This window comes from Ictidomys tridecemlineatus, chromosome 2, assembly GCF_052094955.1.
Source record: "Ictidomys tridecemlineatus isolate mIctTri1 chromosome 2, mIctTri1.hap1, whole genome shotgun sequence".
NCBI lineage: Eukaryota > Metazoa > Chordata > Mammalia > Rodentia > Sciuridae > Ictidomys > Ictidomys tridecemlineatus.
The window spans coordinates 8,050,631-8,063,853 of NC_135478.1; the positions used below are offsets into that span (position 1 = coordinate 8,050,631).

General features: G+C 58.3%; 1 protein-coding gene across 4 annotated transcripts in view; it reads right to left on the reverse strand.

Moving 5' to 3' along the window:
- Col5a3 (collagen type V alpha 3 chain) overlaps window positions 1–13,223 on the reverse strand; it is a 36,776-nt gene that overhangs the window by 9,942 nt on the left and 13,611 nt on the right. For all 4 annotated transcript variants that reach the window (XM_078035626.1, XM_078035621.1, XM_078035633.1 and 1 more), the window contains 26 exons: window positions 13,108–13,152; window positions 12,905–12,958; window positions 12,741–12,785; window positions 11,504–11,557; window positions 11,370–11,414; window positions 11,176–11,229; window positions 9,742–9,786; window positions 9,584–9,637; window positions 9,331–9,438; window positions 9,001–9,054; window positions 6,134–6,187; window positions 5,489–5,533; window positions 5,283–5,336; window positions 5,131–5,175; window positions 4,483–4,536; window positions 4,345–4,398; window positions 4,201–4,254; window positions 3,982–4,089; window positions 3,743–3,832; window positions 3,434–3,487; window positions 2,140–2,247; window positions 1,943–2,050; window positions 1,811–1,864; window positions 1,302–1,355; window positions 229–336; window positions 103–156 (listed from right to left, as the gene is read on the reverse strand). In XM_078035626.1, coding sequence (XP_077891752.1) covers window positions 103–156; window positions 229–336; window positions 1,302–1,355; window positions 1,811–1,864; window positions 1,943–2,050; window positions 2,140–2,247; window positions 3,434–3,487; window positions 3,743–3,832; window positions 3,982–4,089; window positions 4,201–4,254; window positions 4,345–4,398; window positions 4,483–4,536; window positions 5,131–5,175; window positions 5,283–5,336; window positions 5,489–5,533; window positions 6,134–6,187; window positions 9,001–9,054; window positions 9,331–9,438; window positions 9,584–9,637; window positions 9,742–9,786; window positions 11,176–11,229; window positions 11,370–11,414; window positions 11,504–11,557; window positions 12,741–12,785; window positions 12,905–12,958; window positions 13,108–13,152 — 1,656 coding nt within the window. The remainder of the gene's footprint in view (window positions 1–102; window positions 157–228; window positions 337–1,301; window positions 1,356–1,810; window positions 1,865–1,942; window positions 2,051–2,139; window positions 2,248–3,433; window positions 3,488–3,742; window positions 3,833–3,981; window positions 4,090–4,200; window positions 4,255–4,344; window positions 4,399–4,482; window positions 4,537–5,130; window positions 5,176–5,282; window positions 5,337–5,488; window positions 5,534–6,133; window positions 6,188–9,000; window positions 9,055–9,330; window positions 9,439–9,583; window positions 9,638–9,741; window positions 9,787–11,175; window positions 11,230–11,369; window positions 11,415–11,503; window positions 11,558–12,740; window positions 12,786–12,904; window positions 12,959–13,107; window positions 13,153–13,223) is intronic.

A 13,223-nucleotide genomic window follows, 5' to 3' on the forward strand; every position in this document is an offset into this window, starting at 1 on the left:
CCTGTGTGACCCTAAAAATGACAACGGGCCCTACCACCCCCAAGGGGACCAAAAGGCCACCCCTTCCCTGGGGCCCCCTCCCCCCTTTCCCTGGGGTCGTACCATGGACCCGACGTCTCCAACCTCCCCCTTCTCTCCAGGAGGGCCTGGGAGCCCCTGTGGACCAGAGCAGCAGGGTTAGAGCACACGGCGGGAATCGGAGGTGCACCCCCAAACTCAGACACCCACCTGCAGGCCGGGGGGGCCAATCAGCCCCACAAACCCTCGGACTCCATCATCTCCCTTCTGCCCAAAGAGGCCTGGGGGTCCACGGCGTCCCTGCGCTCCGTCGGCTCCCTGGGAGGACAGAGGCAGGGCACCGGGGCGTCTGGACCAGGTTCAAGGTCAAGGGTCAGGGTCGGGGTTAAGGCTTGGAGTCAGGGTTGGAATTAAGATTGGGAAGGGTCGGGGTTGGGTGTGGAGTTGGGTTTCAGTTTAAGGCTGGAGTTCAAGGTTTTGAGATGGCCAGGGATGATGAGCCCCGTCTGGAGCCCAGGTTAAAGCCAGGGCAGGGTCCAGATGGGGTGGAGGTGCGATTTAGGATTGGGTTTGAGGTTGGGGCCTGCTGTGGTTTGAATGTGCCCCCTCGAAGCTCATGTGTTGGAACCTGGAGGTTCCTGTGTGAATGGCGTTTGGAGATGAGCCCTGGGGTTAGATGATGAGGGTTGGCCCAGGATGGCCCAGGTTGGCCCCCGTGATCTGTCTCCCAGGTGCTGCCCTCCGCCAGGTGGTGAACAACCCTTCGAAGATGCCAGCCCCAGGCCCTTGGACTTCACGGCTTCCAGAGCCACGAGCCCAGCAAACCTCCGTGGCTGTGTGTCGGGTGCTTGGGATGAAACCCAGGACCCGTGCACAGCACGCCAATGCTCCATTACTGAGCTGCCCTAAACTCTACCCCGGCCCCCAGAACTCTTTCCTTTATAAATTACCAGGTCTCCGTTAGTCAGCAACAGAAAACTGACTCTGAGACAGGCCAGAGTCCAATTCCAAGTTCAAGTTCAGATCTGGGTTCAGCAGAGGTCAGGGTGGGGTGGAGGGTCGGACGAGGCTAGGTTTAGTTGGCATTTGAGCATCAGGCTTGAGTTTGGACTGAGGTCAAGGTCATGAGCAGGGTTGAGGCTGGGGCTGAGGATGGAGGTGAGTCCACACTGGGTGTCGGCGGCGGCATTGGGGGTAAACAGGGTTGGGCGGAGACTGGGACTGGGTCCTGCAGAGGGACACTCTCCCTTCCTGTCAGGGGTCACAAAGCTGGGAACACTCACCGGGGGGCCGGGGAGTCCTGCAGGACCCCGTATCCCTGTTGGTCCCGGTGGGCCCTGGGGAGGGACACATAGAAAATCCTCTTGGTTCCAGGTTGGAGGGGGGGGGGGCCTCTGGAAATGTCAATCAACACCTCCCCACCCACCCCCACTTAAAACTTCCCTCCCCAACCGGACTCCGAGCCCCAGCCCATGGGGTCAGGGACAGGTGTCCGCCTAAGCCCGGCCCATCAGGATCTTGGCCTGGGTGTCCCCCGGGCCCCGGGCACAGCTCGGGTTACTGGAGCGGAAGTTCTGGGGGAAGCTGGGAACAGAATGTCCCCAGGCCCAGCAGGGTCACAGCAGAGGGGCGCCACGCCACCAAGGAACAGGAGAGGCGGGCACCCCCGATGCCTTCCCAGCTCCCAGGGCCCCGTCTCCTCGTCTGTGGCCCCTTGACCACAGCAGCCCACCCCCCACGCCGGCCCCTCCTGCCCCCTCTGAGGGCCACCCGTAAGTGGATCCCCACTCACCGCATCTCCCTTGTCGCCTCTGCTCCCCTTGTGACCAGGGGGACCCACTTCTCCCTGCAGAGAAAACAGGGTGAAGGAGGACCCAGCCTCCTCCACCCCAGCCTCCCCGACCGGCCTCTCTGTCCCCCTCACCTTGTCCCCCTCCTCTCCAGCAGGCCCAGCAGCTCCGGGGGGTCCCTGAAGCCCCAGGGGCCCTGGGATCCCATCTTTGCCGGTGGGGCCGGGGGCGCCTCGTTCTCCCTGTTGGGGAGAGTGGGGGGTCAGGGCCGGCGTGTTCCTCAGGAGCCGGGTCCTGAGACGCTGAGGGCTGGTGTGGGCAGGACACTCACCGGGGACCCCTTCTCTCCTGCAGGACCAACCGGGCCTGGCCCTCCACTTTGACCAGGAAGCCCAATACCACCTGACGGGCCCACAGGACCGCGCTCACCGGGAGAGCCCTGCGGACGGGAAGGAGGGTCAGCGGTCTCCCCGCTGGACCTGCTGTCCCCAGCATCATATTAACCTGCTCCCTGCTCACCGCCGCCAAGGGCACCCTTGGGCACCCAAGTCCAGGCACGTCCCTCCTTCCTCATCACCCTCCGTGGCTGCCACCTCCCTCAGAGCAGAGAGTCCTCCTGGAGGCCCATCAGCTCTGCCCACCTTCCCCTGCCACCTGCCCTCGCTTCCTCTCACTCTTCCCCTCACTCTCAGCCCAGGCACAGGCACCTCCCTGCCGCTCCTCAGCACGTCAGGGATGGTCCTGCCTCAGGGTCTTTGCAGCTACTGTTCCTCCTTCCCAGAACACCCCCCCTGCAGAACCCCGCGGGCTCCCTGCTCACCTCCTTCAGGTGTCAGCTCCAGAGTCACCTGTCAGGGAGCCCTTCCCTGACCGGCCTGTTTAAGTTGCTGTCCCCTAGGCTCCACAAACTCTCCCGCTTGGCCTCACAGCACGTCACTAACTACACTAGAAGGTCAGCACCAGAGAGGACCCGCCACAGGGAGCATTTGTTGGGTGGCGCCATTGGTGGAGTGTGTTGGCCCCTGGGGTTCATGTGTTAAAACGTGATCCCCACCGTGAGGATTGGCAGGGCAGAGACTTAATCTGAGTATGGTGTTCAGAGGCGGGCCTTTGAAATTATTAGGGTTAGATAAAATTCTTAGGCTGTCGTCCCCAACTGAATCCTGGTGGCTTTATAAGAAAAGGGAGAGAGACCAAACGTACGGACATGCACTCTCTCTCAACTATCTCAGGACTCTGCCAGCAGGAAGGCCGTCACTAGGGGCAGTCCCTTGACCTTGGACTAGGACTAGGAGCTAAAGTAAACCTTTCTTCTTTATAAAGTTCCCGAGCCTCAGGCATGTCATTATAACAATGTAAGACAAACTAATGCAAACAGGTCATGTCATTAAGGCTTATGATAAAAAAAAAAAAAAAAAAGGAAGCTTCTCATCATAGCAATTTTACATGTAAGGAAACAGGCTCACCAGTGGTACAACTGCCCAGCCAATGGGTGGCAGGACTGGGTGAGCCCCAGGCCCATCTGACTTCAAAGACAGCAGGCTTAAGCATAACAGTGCCAAGCTTCTGATCCCCCGGAGTTCCTCCCACCCCCTTCCCCACCCAGCAGATGTACTTGTACTTACATTGGCCCCAACAGGGCCAGGAGGGCCCTTGTCACCCTTCAGACCCATGGGTCCCTGAGGAAGGAGATGACTCACAGTCAGGAAACCCCCAGGGAAGCCCAGGTCCCGTCTCCACTCTGGGGGACGCAGTCGCCACCCCCTTCCTGGGACCAAGCGCTGAGTCTGGGGTCCACCTCCTCTGGGCCCCCCCAGCCTGCATTCTGTTAGGCTCCGGGCTGCCCCCCCCCCCAGGAGGCCACGCCCCTCCCCCGGGCCCCGCCCTCCTCTGCGTCCAGCCAGGCACAAACGGGGCCCCCAAGGAATACTCACGGGGTCCCCAGGGGCGCCTTGGGGGCCAGGGAAGCCTCTGGGCCCGGGTGGCCCCTCCTTCCCAAGAGGTCCCAGGGGCCCGACCTCTCCCTGCAGAGTCCAGGGAGGGGGTCAGGCTCGGGGGTCTCCGCTCCGACTCTGCCCCCCCACGCAGCTGGTTCAGAGCCCTGAGTGGCCCGGGGGCCACGGGGGGCACTTGGGGGCCGTTCGACCTGGACCGCCTGTCGCGGGGGTCTCACCTTGGCCCCCTCTCTGCCTTCCAAGCCCGGGAGGCCGTGTTCGCCGGGAGGTCCAGGGGGGCCCGGGGGCCCCCGCTCGCCCAGAGGCCCCACGTCTCCTGTCTTTCCCTGGAGAGCAAGAGGGTGCATCCTGAATGGGGGTGGCCGCGGGGGCGGTCAGACCCCCGCTTCCAGCCCACGGTGTCCCCCGCCGGGTGAGCCTGTGGGGCCCACTCTGACCTGAGGACCCAGGACCCCGGCGGGTCCCGGTGGGCCCGTCAGACCTTGGAAGCCCTGTGGAGAGAAAGAAGATGGAGGTGTCACGTGGGAGGGAGAAAGGGAGGACCGGACAGGTCAGGGGTCAGAGGTCAATGGGTCACTCACCAGTTCTCCCCTGGGTCCAGGGTGCCCTGGTATCCCGTCTTTCCCCTGGGGGCCCTAGGGAACAAGGCCAGAGAGAGTTGGGGTACAGGTGCAGAACCTCTCCCCTCCCCAAACCCCAATCGGGGTGACCTTACTCACAGGCGGGCCTTTTGTCCCAGGGAATCCTGGGGGGCCCTGTAGACCAGGGAGGCCCTGAAATGGAACCAGAAACCACTAACTCATCATGACTTCAGGAGCCAGCACGCAAAGCCGGGCGCAGGGGCTCCAGCCTAGAATCCCAGTGACTTGGGAGGCTGAGTCAGGAGGACCACAAGTTTGAGGCCAACTGAGCCAGGCCCTAAGTAACTTAGCGAGACCCTGTCTCTTCATAAAATATTAAAAGGGGTTGGGATGTGGCTCAGTGGTTAAGCGCCCTGGTTTAATCCCCCGGTACCAAAAACAAAAACCAGAAGCGGGCACCTAGGGAGCGCCTGCTGCGTGCCAGGCTCGGACTGAGCACTCTCCCAGCCAAGTCATCCCACTCAGTACCGCAGCCCTCCTGGGGGAGGGGAGGCTGTGGCCGTTCCCATTTCACCGAGAGGGAAATCCAGGCACAGAGAAGTTAAGAGACTTGCCCAAGGTCACACAGTTGGCTAGCGGCAAAGCTGGCATGTTGGACCCATGGCCCTCTCCTGACTTTGAGACTGCGCTCTTTCCAGTGTATTTTAATGTCCCCCCACCCCAGAGTTTGTCCCCTGCTCAGAATCACCCTCTTTCTCTCTCACACACACACACACACACACTCACCTTCTCTCCGGGGATCCCAGGGGACCCGTCCTGGCCCACATCACCCTAGGACAGAGTGAATGAGGCTCAGACCCCAGAACAGGCTCAGCTGGGGAGGGCCAGTGGGGGGTGACCCCGGGATGGGGAAGTGAGGGGAGCCGTTGGTCCCATACCTTGGCGCCTGGCTGCCCCGTGGCGCCTGGTTGCCCCCTCTCCCCGCGGGAGCCCTGCACAGAGGAAAGCAAAGAAGTGAGAGGCGGAGGAGCCGGCGCCCAGCGCCCCCAGGCGCCCAGCGCCCTCAAGGCCTCCTCCACCCTCCCCCAGCTCCTCCGCCCAGCCCCGTCCCCCTGGCCCAGCAGTGGGGGCACCGCACACTCACTGGGGGTCCCCGCTCTCCTTCCTCTCCTGGCTGCCCGGCCTTCCCCTGAGAAGGCAAGCAGAGAGGGTCAGGGGACAGAGGGACAATGACCCGCCACACCCAGACACGCCTGCCGCACACTCACAGCCTCCCACACACACAGCGTGGGAGATCACAGCCCCCCACTCCGGGTCTGATGGCACCTACGGGGCCCAAGCACACCACCACCTGCGCCCGAGTGGACACCGTTGTCACGCGGAACACCACCAAAGGTGGCCGCGCACACCCCGCGTAAGCACACACGCCCAGACTCCATGAGGCTGTTGTCCTGGTCAACAGCCCGGTCGCCCACACCCCGCGAGCACCCACCCCCGACCTCACATGGCGATGCTAGGAGCAGGCACACGTGCGTGTATCCACACCCTTTTGCACACGCGCATGTGCACAGTCACACCATGCGCGTGCAGGGGCAGCCCGAGCGCACCCCAGCACCAGCGCAGGGGCCACAGCACACACCGGCTTGGGCTACGGGTGTAAGGCAGGGCGCGGGAGGCAGGCGGCACCAGGATCACCACCCGCGCCCTAACACAGACCCGGCCCAGCACCGCCGCCACCCTGCCCTTCCAGCTGGCCCTTCCCTCTCCCACCCCCTGGATCACCACTCACCCGCTTCCCTTTCTCTCCTAATGGTCCCAGGGGCCCCGGAAATCCAATAGATCCCTGAATGGAGAGAGCAGAGAAGTGAGGGGGTAAGCAGGGCCTGGTCGGGGGAATCAACCTTTCTGGGCCACTGGCTCCGGTGGCTTCCTTGGGTCCCTCCAGCCCCAGCACCCTCCAAGGCAGCCCTCTGCCTTCCCCCTGCTCCATCCGCTGAAGACACTGGCCTCCCCCATGTTGCTTAGGCACAGAAGCATGTTCCTGCCTCAGGGTCTTTGCACAAACTGCTCCAAGGCCCAGAAAGCCAGGTACTCCGCATGGCTTGGATCTCAGGCGGCCTTTCATTGATTTATTTTAGTTGTAGATGGACTCGATGCCTTTATTTGTTTTTCTGTGGTACTAGGATTGACCTCAGGGCCTCACCCTTGCAAGGCCAGTGCTCTACCACTGAGCTACAACTCCAGCCCTCAGATGCCCTTTGGCCACCCTCCTGACCACCACCTCCTACAAGTCACCCTGCGCCTGTCACCTGTGGCATTTTCCCCTGGATTGAAATGACTTCATTCACTTTCTTACTTATCCCATGTCCGCTTCCCAGACGAGGACTTGACTCACGGGCCTTCCCGACTGTGTGGCCCGCGGTCAGTGCCATTCAGCTAATGGCATGTCATCTGCCAGTCGTGTGTCCCAAACCTCTTGGAAGGACCCTGCCTCCCCAGGGGGTAAATATCCCCAGGTTCTGCTGCCCCCCCCCCCACCACCGCTATGCAGCTGAGTCCAGACCAGGACAGACACCTGCCCAAGTTGCCCAGCAAGTGTGTGGTGCCCTCCGGCTCCAATCCCACCCCAGGGCCACCCTGTCCTTCCCCACAGGACCACATGGTGGGTCCCTACATGCTTCAAGAGTTCTGCTCACGTACCCACCGGGATTTGCCAGCATCTTAGCTTCTTACTGGTGGATCAGCTTGTTACCAGGCCTGCCTGACAGACACTCACCGAGAGCTTTGCCTGTGTCCTTGACCTTCCATCATTTGGTCTGAGTCTGGTCCCAGATCCACCCCTCCCCAGCTGTGTGGCTCTGGACAAGGGGCTGAGTCTCTCTGACCATCCGTTTCCTTATCTGTCACCTGCAGACACCGACAGTGCCCTCCTCACAAGGTTTGGGAGAGGATTCGGTAGAATCCTTCACAGAACCAGCGTCACGTCCCATTTGGCACCTAGTAAGTGCTCAAGAAACAGCTGCCTGCTATGGTTTTGATGAATGTCCCTCAAGGACCCATGTGCTCAGGGCTGGGTCCCTGAGGTGGGCTCTTGGGAGGTGGTGAACTTTAACAGGCAGAGCCTAGAGGGAGGTCTTTAGGTCACTGTGCACATGCCTTTGAAGAGGATGGGCACCCTGGTCGGCCCCTCCCCCTCCCCCCACCCCACTTGACGGCTCACGAGGGCAGCGATGTTCTCCACTCTGCTCTCCTGCCATTGCCATCAGCACCCCTACCAGAGACCCCAAGAAATGAGTCCCCACGAACCTCCCCTTGCAGGGGTTCAGTTCTAAGGTGACCGGGGTGTCTTGAATCTGCCCCCAAGCCCCTTTAGGTCCCCTGTGCTTGCCACCCAGGTCATGCAAGTCGATGGAGATGTGTGAGAACGGATGGGCTATCGTAGGAAAAGAAGGATGTCGATGTCCGTCAAAACTGAGCTGAGCGGAAAAGACGCACCCCGACGGAAAGCCACAGGCATACACACAAGGTGCTGTCCCAGTAAGTAGGTGTCGGTCAGATCTCCGCCTCGGCTCCAGAGGGCGAAAAAGGGAGACTCTGCAAGAACCCTGCACTCAGATTTGTTTGGAGTGTCTTTAAGATCCCGATGTACTTTATGTAAACAGAAAGGATGAGTCGCCCATGATGTAACACGGGCGTGGTGCAGGCAGAAAGATAAACCTCCTCGTGTGCTCATCCAGCAAGACGTTGGCAAAGAAACGTATGTTTTTATGTAAGTACATTTTGTATAAGTACACTTTATCAGGTCCAATAAATCCAAGATATGTAATATCTGAATTATGTATGATTACCTCCTGTGGGAGGTGAATGTGGTCTGTCCCCCATGGGCTCCTGGGATAGAGGCTTTGTGGTCAGTGTGGTCATAGTGAGGTGGTGGATTCTTTAAGAGGCGGGGCCTAGAGGGAGGTCTTTATGTCACTGGGATTAATGGGAAAGGATTAATGCAGTTCTCTTGGGAACCCAGCTAGTTCCCACAAGAGGGTTGTTATAAAAGAGTAAGACTGGCCCCTCACCTGCCCCTCTCTCTCTCTGTCTCTCTCTCTGGGTTCCTGTCTTGCCATGGCATCTCTTCCTCTTGCATGCATTCCTGCCATGATGCCATATACCAGGAAGGGATATAGCCAGGAAAGCCCTCACCAAAGGCTAAACCAATGGGGCCAACTGATCTTGGACTTGCAGCCTCCAAAACTGTGAGCTAAACCTCTTTGCTTTACAAAGTACCAAGCTTCAAGTGTTTTGTTACAGCCACAGAAGACAGAGTCATACATCCCCCTTCATGAACTTGGCTGATGAGCCAACTCTGATTACACAAATAAGGATCACGTCGTTTTATCATCATCAAATTGATGAGGATAATACTACTGGTATCTCTCTATTTTGCAGCTGAAAAAAAATGGGCTCAAAATATTTGGTTAAGGTTATATAGCTGATAAGGAGTGAGCATTTGATCCTAACTCCATTTGATGCCAAAGCCCATGTTTTATACTCTCTCAGTGGCTCCTGAGGTCGACAGCCCACCACTCAGACCATAACCTGGGCCCCCCATATATTAGTCCCTGACCCCTCATCCTCCCAACCCCCAGCTCCCTGGCTTCTTACCTTAGGTCCTGGGCGTCCTGGGTAACCTGGGAGACCTGGCACCCCAAGCTTGCCCTGCAGAGAGAGTTCAGGACAAAGGTCAGATTCCTCACCTGTAAAAGCGGGGATCAATGCCTATTGCACGTGGTGACTGTGGGTCTGGAATAAGATGTGCGTGGGCCTGCTCAGATGCTGAGCTGTGGAACCGAGGGGGTGACAATGAGGTAGAAACATCCTGTGGTCAGAGATCAAAGAGCACAGGCTGGGGGCGTGGCAGGGTGGAGTGCTTATCTAGGGGACAGTAGCAAAGGACTGGGGAGAGAGAACGGACAGGGACCAACATTTATTCACCTTCTCCCCCGCTGCCCCTGGGGGGCCCTCCTCTCCCTCCAGACCCTCTGGCCCCTTTGGCCCCTCGGGACCATCCTCTCCCCGGGGACCTGGTGGTCCTGGGTGCCCCTGGAACAGAAAGAAGAGGCACTGAATTCGACTTTTGCTTTTCCTGCCCCTCAAGCCCCACCTTAGCCCCAGCTCACCCCCTCTGTCTCCCCAAAGCCCAAAGCCCCCCAGGCCCACCCAACCCCTCATCAGGGGCTTGTCTTACCCGATCGCCTTTGGGCCCCACATCACCCTTAAATCCAGGGAAACCGTCCTCTCCCTGGGTGAGAGAGAGACAGAGGTCAGAAGGCAGGGCCTCGGGGACAGACACAGCCAGGGCCCCGTTATGGGGGCTCCCCCCTCCAAGGGTCTCGTCCCTCTCACCCTCTCGCCCTTCTCTCCTTGGAGGCCCCGGTTCCCAGAGGTACCCTGAAAAACAAAGGAAGAAGCTCTCGGTGCTTCTCTGCTTCAGAGAGCCCCGGGCTCCGCCGCAGAGGACAGCCGTGGAGGAAGTGCCTGCAGGGTGCATCCCCAGGGCCTGCAGGGTGCATGCCCCTCCCCCTCAGCCCCTGGCCGCCTCCCAAGGCCTTCCACGTGGGGTGCACAGGGAAGGCGAGATCTCCAAGTAAATTGATTCCCATTTCCCAGGGACACTGTGTCCACAGCTCCTTCTGGCAGGAGGGAGATGAACATTCCAGACTCCAGGCTCACTCCGAAGGCAGAGGAATGTTCCCCATTGTGCTGGCGGTGAGGAGGCCATGCTTGGTGTCAGGGAGACTGCTCAGTGCAAGCCGCGAGGCCAGCTCCCTGAAACTCTGGGAGTTGCATCTGGCTGCAACAGAGCTGTGAGCTCAGAGGCTACCATGAACTTACACTTGGATACAATGCAACTGTGTTTGGAAATAGCATGACTAGCTCCAGCCCCAGGGTAATTAACTTGACCACAATGTAACTAAACTTGGCTACAATTGTTCTCTGGCCTGGGCTGCAATGTAACTAGATTCAGCTACAACACAGGCACAAGCACAGTTGTTCCTCTTTATCTACAAGGCATTCACCCAAGGGCCCCAGCGGTTGCTGGAAACCACAGAAAGGACTGAGCCCTGCATATATTATGTTTTTCTTCCCCCTCTCTGTGTACATACCTATAATAAAATTTGACTTGTAAATTAGTCACACAAAGATATTAACAACAGTGACTAATAATAAAAGAGAACAATTATAATGATAAACTGTTATAATTAATCATTTTATAGCAATTATAACAATATACGCCCCCAAACATATCTCATTGTACTTTCACCTTTTCAATTAAAGAAAGCACTTTACAGCTTCTCATTGGCATATGTGAAATGCCAGCGTGAACACTCTTGCACTCTGGGGCCGTTATTAAGCGAAATAAGGGTTACTTGAACAAATGCACTGTGATACTGTGAAAGCCAATCTGACAGCCAAGACAGCTACTAAGTGACAAATGAGGAGGTAGTTTATACTGCATGGATACTCTGCATAAAGGGACAATTCCCGTACTGGGAGAGAGAAAGCAGAATGGCTCACCATTTCACCACACTCCTCAGAATGGCATGCAATTTAAAACTTATGTTGTTTCTTTCTGGAATTTTCTACTTAATAGTTTCAGGCTGAGGTTGACCATGAGTACCAGAAATCTTGGAAAGGGAAACGGTGGATAAAAGAGACTCCTGTGTATGTAACTGTACCTCGACATCACTGGGCTTACGGAATGCTCAGATCCAAACCCCGTTCCCACTCCATCATGCCTGGCCCATTGATGCCTCTCTAGGCACAGGGTTCACCTACCTTCACGCCGCGGCCTCCTGGATAGCCTGGGGGGCCTGCCGATCCTGGGGGACCCTGAGAGGAAGAGAAGGCCAATGTCACCCTGTTCCACCCTCACTGTGTGTCCAGTGCCATGGCTCTCCTCACTGGCCCCAGACTCCTGGCCCTGTCTGTCAACCCTCCTCCCCCAAACCAGCCTCCTCCTGGCCACTCACCTGTGCCCCTTTCTCTCCTGTGGGACCCTCATGGCCTGGGTGACCCTGAGGAAGAAACACGCTAAGTCATCAAAGACCAACATTTGCCAGCCTGTCCCTTACCCTTCCTCCCTGTCCCAGCCCCTGATTCTCACCGGAGGGCCATCAGCTCCTGGGAGGCCTGGAATTCCTGGATTTCCAGGGGGGCCCTGAAAGAAGACCAATGGTAGAGGGAGACAGGGGACAGGGCCCAGAGTCCTGCAGCAGGGGTTTTTCTCTGCAGACAGGCAGCTGCCTCCAAGTTAGCAAAAAAGTGGTGCCTCTGGCCAGGAAATCTACCCCAGCTCTGCCCAAACTTGCTGGCTGGCCCCGGGTGAGCCCCTTGCTCTCCTGGAGTATGGGAAGTCCTCCTCATCTAGCCAGCTGCGGGGATGCATGTGTAATCCCAGCTACTCCAGAGGCTGAGGCAGGAGGACTGTGAGTTCAAGGCCAGGTGTGGCCTTATATATATATGAATTTACATACTTAAAAAAGGAAAAGAAAATCCTCCTCCCCTGAGAGCCTGGAGAGAAGGGATGTAAACCAGCGGGAGAAGCTAGGGATGGAGCCCAGAGTTAAAAGAATATTTGCTTAGCCCGCAGGAGGCCCTGGGTTCCAAGCTGAGCACAAAACGGAGCGACAGCGTAAGAGATGCTGCGGGGTAGGGTGGCAGTTTTCCCAGCCGCACCCCTTTCTTTAAAAGTGTCCCCCACCCCGAGCTCCATCTGCAGAAGGGTGGGTCTAGGCAGGCATGAGGTAACCTCCTGGTCCTGCAAGCATTTACCAGGTCCAAAGACGGACCGCGGGGCCCATCTGAGCCAATCCACTTCTCTTCAGAAATTGAGAGGCAAGAGACAGAACCATGATGGATGGCATGGCTTTAGGTGGAGACCTAAGGTCACGGGGAGCTGGAGCCAGAAATGGTCACACCACAGCTGAGGATTGTGCAGAAATAGCAGCTGGCAGGGGGGTGGGGACAAACAGACATGTGCAGAAAGCAGCCTGTCTGCCAGGGGACACGGGCACAGATGTGCACAGAAACAAGGAGAAGAACACGGGCCCTGGGAAGGGGCTGCTGTGCCTGTGCGTCTTAGAAACCCCCTCTGTTTAAGGCTTCTGTGGGGTCCTCTGTATCCTCACAATGCCCCCTTTTGTGGTCTGGCCTTGGTGGTTTCCGTTCCTCACAGCGGCTTTCCCCACAATGATACTTTGTACCTCTCGGCTGACTTAGGGGATGTGGCCATTCATCACTAGCCCCGGCTGACAGGGGGGCCCTGGTGCAAGGATTTTCCTGGCCACAGAGTTGGCGGAGAATGACATGAGGAGGTGGCGATGGGTAGAGTGGTCACTCACCTTCTCCCCAGGAGTGCCGATGGGCCCCTGGGGGCCGGGAATTCCCTAGAGACATAAAGGGAGGGGGTGAGGCTTGAGAACAAAGCAGTGAGTGCAGAGGCTGCGGAGGCTGGGGAGGCTGGGAGGCTGGGAGGCTGGGAGATGTCCGAGGTCTAAGTTCCAACCTGGGACCCATGGTTCCCCTGCTGTCCTGGAGGACCTGGTTCTCCTGGAGGACCCTGTGGAGAGAATGAGGGCTCCTTGACACCGGGTCATGGCCTTGAGGGTCAGCAAGGCGGACATGAGGGGTCACAGGGGCAGACAAGGATATGACGATTATGAGCTCAGGGAGTGGAAAGGGCCAAGGCTCAGACGGCAGGACACTTACCACATTGCCTTTGGCACCCGGAGCGCCATCACTTCCGGTGACACCCTGGAGAAAGAGAGGATGTGAGACCAGGACTGGGGACAAGCCGGGCGCCCGAGAGGAAGACCCTGAGAGGT